This window comes from Tupaia chinensis, unplaced genomic scaffold (assembly GCF_000334495.1).
Source record: "Tupaia chinensis unplaced genomic scaffold, TupChi_1.0 Scaffold000306_1, whole genome shotgun sequence".
In the NCBI taxonomy this organism is placed as follows: domain Eukaryota; kingdom Metazoa; phylum Chordata; class Mammalia; order Scandentia; family Tupaiidae; genus Tupaia; species Tupaia belangeri.
The window spans coordinates 337,433-341,354 of NW_006159796.1; the positions used below are offsets into that span (position 1 = coordinate 337,433).

At 38.1% G+C, this 3,922-nt stretch overlaps 1 protein-coding gene across 1 annotated transcript in view; it reads right to left on the bottom strand.

The window, feature by feature from the left end:
- The window catches only part of LOC102480402 (vomeronasal type-2 receptor 116), a 112,827-nt gene that overhangs the window by 106,951 nt on the left and 1,954 nt on the right, over positions 1 to 3,922 (bottom strand). Inside the window, 1 exon segment of the mRNA XM_027772829.1 lies at positions 1,146 to 1,441. Within this exon segment, the coding sequence (XP_027628630.1) occupies positions 1,146 to 1,441 (296 nt within the window).

Sequence of the window (3,922 nt, forward strand, 5' to 3'; positions counted from 1 at the left end):
ATGTATAAAAAATATAAGGCTCAATACATGCTTCATTTTCTACAGTGGAAACTGAGGTATGCATAAACTTTATAAAGATGGTGCAACAAGATATTGGTGACTCTGCCATTGTGACTCTATGTGACATATAGATCAGTGGCTTCCTTCCCTAGCAGTCAAGGTTTAAAAAAATTAATTCTGAGAAAAAATAAATATTATATTGAATTTTTGATACTATGTCTTATCACAACAGCATAAATTATTGTCTTTAAAACAGAACCACTTAACCTCTCTGACATTGTTAAAATATAATTTTTCAAGAACATAATTTTTCTAAGCTAATGGCATATTTTTCTGTGATGTCTCCTAAAATTTTATTTGACATTTTCACTGGAAATAATCTCAGAGGTGGAAATGATCTCAGAGGTGGAGAGTGGAGAGTAACTTGAAGTAGATAGAGAAGAGTAGCTTGAAGTGCTTTTAAGAGATCCATCTGCATGAGTGTGAGAAAGGGCAGAGGGAGCTGCTAAGCCACAGCTGGTGTAACTGAGTCATAGCCAATTTTAGAGGATCTTCAGTGCTGAAATATTCTTTCTTCATGCAAAATGATAATGAATGCAAAGGATTTTATGCAAAACTTGAATGGGGCATATCTCTATGCTGTGTGCACTTTTTTAGAAGGTATCTTTAAGTTAACCATCAATAGTCCCATCAGTGGAGATGGGAAGTATCTCAAAGATGATGGTCATGCCAATATCCCTTCTCCTACAGTTTTCCTTTGTTGGGATTCTGGACCTACAAGCACACATGTCCAGTGTGTTCTGCAAACCACCAGGATCAAGACTTGAACCATGCAGCCAGTCATGTGGTCTGAGTCATATTAACTATGATATCACATGCTGGTCCACCACTGCTTTCTCTCTCTCTCTCTCCTCTCTCATCTTTTTACTGTAATAATCCTATGACCCAGGAAATACCTTTGGTCTTTTTCGCTCTATTTAAGCAAATTGTGTTGAAACAATCAAGACTGTTATGTGTGCCTCCAGGGTTATGTAAATTCATTATTTACATTTTCCTTGATTACATATGAGAAGATTGTCTTAGGAGCTATCCAACTATTATTCTTTTTTTTTTCCCAACTATTATTCTTCAACCTGAGAAAGCAATTACCTGTGGGCTTTTGTAGAGCTCAAAAAGAGTTCCAACTTGGGATGAAATTGTGGGTGCATTTTTTGCAATGATAGCAACAGGTTGTTTCTGTGTCTGGCAGTTATAGTTTGGTGGGGTCTGATTCCCTCCAGAGAGCAAGAACAGAGCATTTTGTAAAGTTCTTTTGTCACTCGGAAATGCATTGTAGAGATCATAACCCAGGGAAAGGTTGGGAAGCAAATGGGGGCTTTTATTGATCTCCTCAATGGCAAAGAGAAAGGTCAAGACATATTGGTAGTTCTTCCAGTGGTACCTAAACAGAGGAACAGCATTGGGAAATACAGTCAAGTTATGTGATTTAGGGCAAACTCTTCAGCCAAGCCACAAAACAAAAAGTTTTAGTTCTAGGCTGTATTCAAAGATTCTTCTGCACTCATACACGGACCTGCTGTGAATAATGTTCTCAGGGTCTAGAAAATCTTGAAATGTTTTCTTCTGTCTACTTATGCAAATTGAGTCCAAACAATAAAGAGAGGTTTTGAGGGCCTTGTGAGTGAGACAAGGTCTCATTTAGCTGGATGATGCTGCTTTTGCACAGAGATGATTTTAAAGGAGAATCATGAGTATATGGAGAAGACAATGACTTTTTTAAGTATGTGAATAATGAGTACACACATGGGAACCAGCAGTTAGCGTAATGGCTATGTCGCTGGACTCCCACATAGTCTACCACGGTTCGCATCCCAGACCCAGTGGCTTAAAACTCATGCCGGGCGTGTGTGTGCGCATGCCCAAGATCCCGAGAGGAGAATGGAGGAGAAGGGATTGTGGCATGGCCATCCCCCCTGGGAGGTGATTTCTAGCTTTCTGTCTCTCTGAGTCTGTCTGGCAAGCACACATGCCCTATAGCAAAAACCTCTCCCCCACAAAAAAAAAGAAAAAAATAGAAACCATGATTGAAACATTTATTTCACTATGTTCTAGAACATATAAATAGCATCGCATAAGGCCAGCAGGTGACATGGTGGCTAAGGCACTGGACACTCACACAGCCAACTACATGGTTTGAGTCCTGAACCTGGTAGCTTGCTTTCTCACTTTCTCTCTCTCTCTCTCTCTCTCTCTCTCTCTCTCTCTCAAGCACATTTGCTCTGCAGCAAATTTTAAAACATAATAATAAGTGAAAACAAATAATTACTTTGAAAAAGACAGAAATAGCATCTGTATTGCCAATTATTCTACCATTTGGCACATTTCAGATACGTTTGGGTGGGTTTTTCTTTAGTTTTATTCACTACTACATCAACTCTTAAAAAAGACTATTAAATACGTTTTGTTGAAATTAAACATTTAATACATATCTTCTAGTTAATTATTGACTACATCAAGTCTTGTTTATCAAGCTGAAAAAAATATTTTTCTGTAATCAATTGGTCTACATAGTTATTTATTTTCCACTTGAAAATTCTCAACTTTTAAAGAATTTTTAGCTAAAACTATATTTTGATATTTAAAAAATACCTTACTTTTTTGTTTTTATTGAATTATTGTTATGTATTGTCTTGAATTCTTACTTCATTCTTTATGGAATTATTCTGGGCTTAATTTCTTAAATTTCAGCCTTAATCTAAACATTCAAAAGTTTTGATTTGTTAATAAAGTATGTTAGACTAAAGATTTTTATACAATCAGAAGTCTACTTTTTCTAAATTGATTATGTTTTGTTATTACTTTTTTTTTGTCTATATGATAGATAGTCTCACCATAGAGAAACAGAGAGAGAGAAAGTGAGAAATTACCACCTGGGAAATGGTCATGGCACAATGTCTTTGCCCCCATTTTCCTCTTATGATCATTGAACAAACAAGCATACACCTGCCTGGTATGTTTTTCAAGTCATTCAATTCATCATTCAGACCATATAATCATCCATGTAGGATACAGTTGCCTTAAACTCCATGCTGAGTTAGAAGTTAGGTCCTGGTTGTAGGTAGATAGGGGATGGCCACTGTATAATTGAGTTACTCTGGTTTTGCTGTTTAGTCTGGTAAATGTTCACTATGCTCCCATTAGAAATCTCAGAGGAATTTATGACTCCCACTTTCTGGCTAAAATAAGACTAAAACCAGTCACTGGCTAAAGCACAAAGAGCCACCTGGCCTCCTCCAGGGACCAAATTAGTTTTCTTTAACTAAAACAAAGAGCCATCTGGGCCCCTCCAGGGAATAAATTTAACTCAAGACTCCAAATTGTCTTCAATTTCAGAATCTTATCTGACAATCCATTTCAAAGACAATAAAATTTTTCTTCCTTCTCAGAATTCTATTTAGTTAGGCCATTTTGAGGTCATAGGATCATATAATCCCCTCTGGTCCTGTTTCTTTCTCTTCATTGAAACCTTTCCCTCTAATAAAACTCTAATTGCTATCCTCTCTGTATGTAGGAGTCTCTAACTCCTCATGAGCACTGGTCAAGAACCAGAATGGGGGTACCAGCAGTTAGCGTAATGGCTATGTCACTGGACTCCCACGTAGTCGTCCGCGGTTCGTGTCCAGGACCCGGTGGCTTAAAACTCACACCGGACGCATGTACATGCGTGTCCAAGATCCCCAGAGGAGAATGGAGGAGAAGGGATTGCGGCGTGACCATCCCCACTGGGGGGTGATTTCTGGCTTTCTGTCTCTATGTCTCTCTCTGTCTGTCTGGCGAGTGTAGGCGCCCTATAGCAAAAACCTTTCAAAAAAAAAAAAAAAAAAAAAACCAGCATAGGGGGCCCCAGCAGTCACGGAAATGG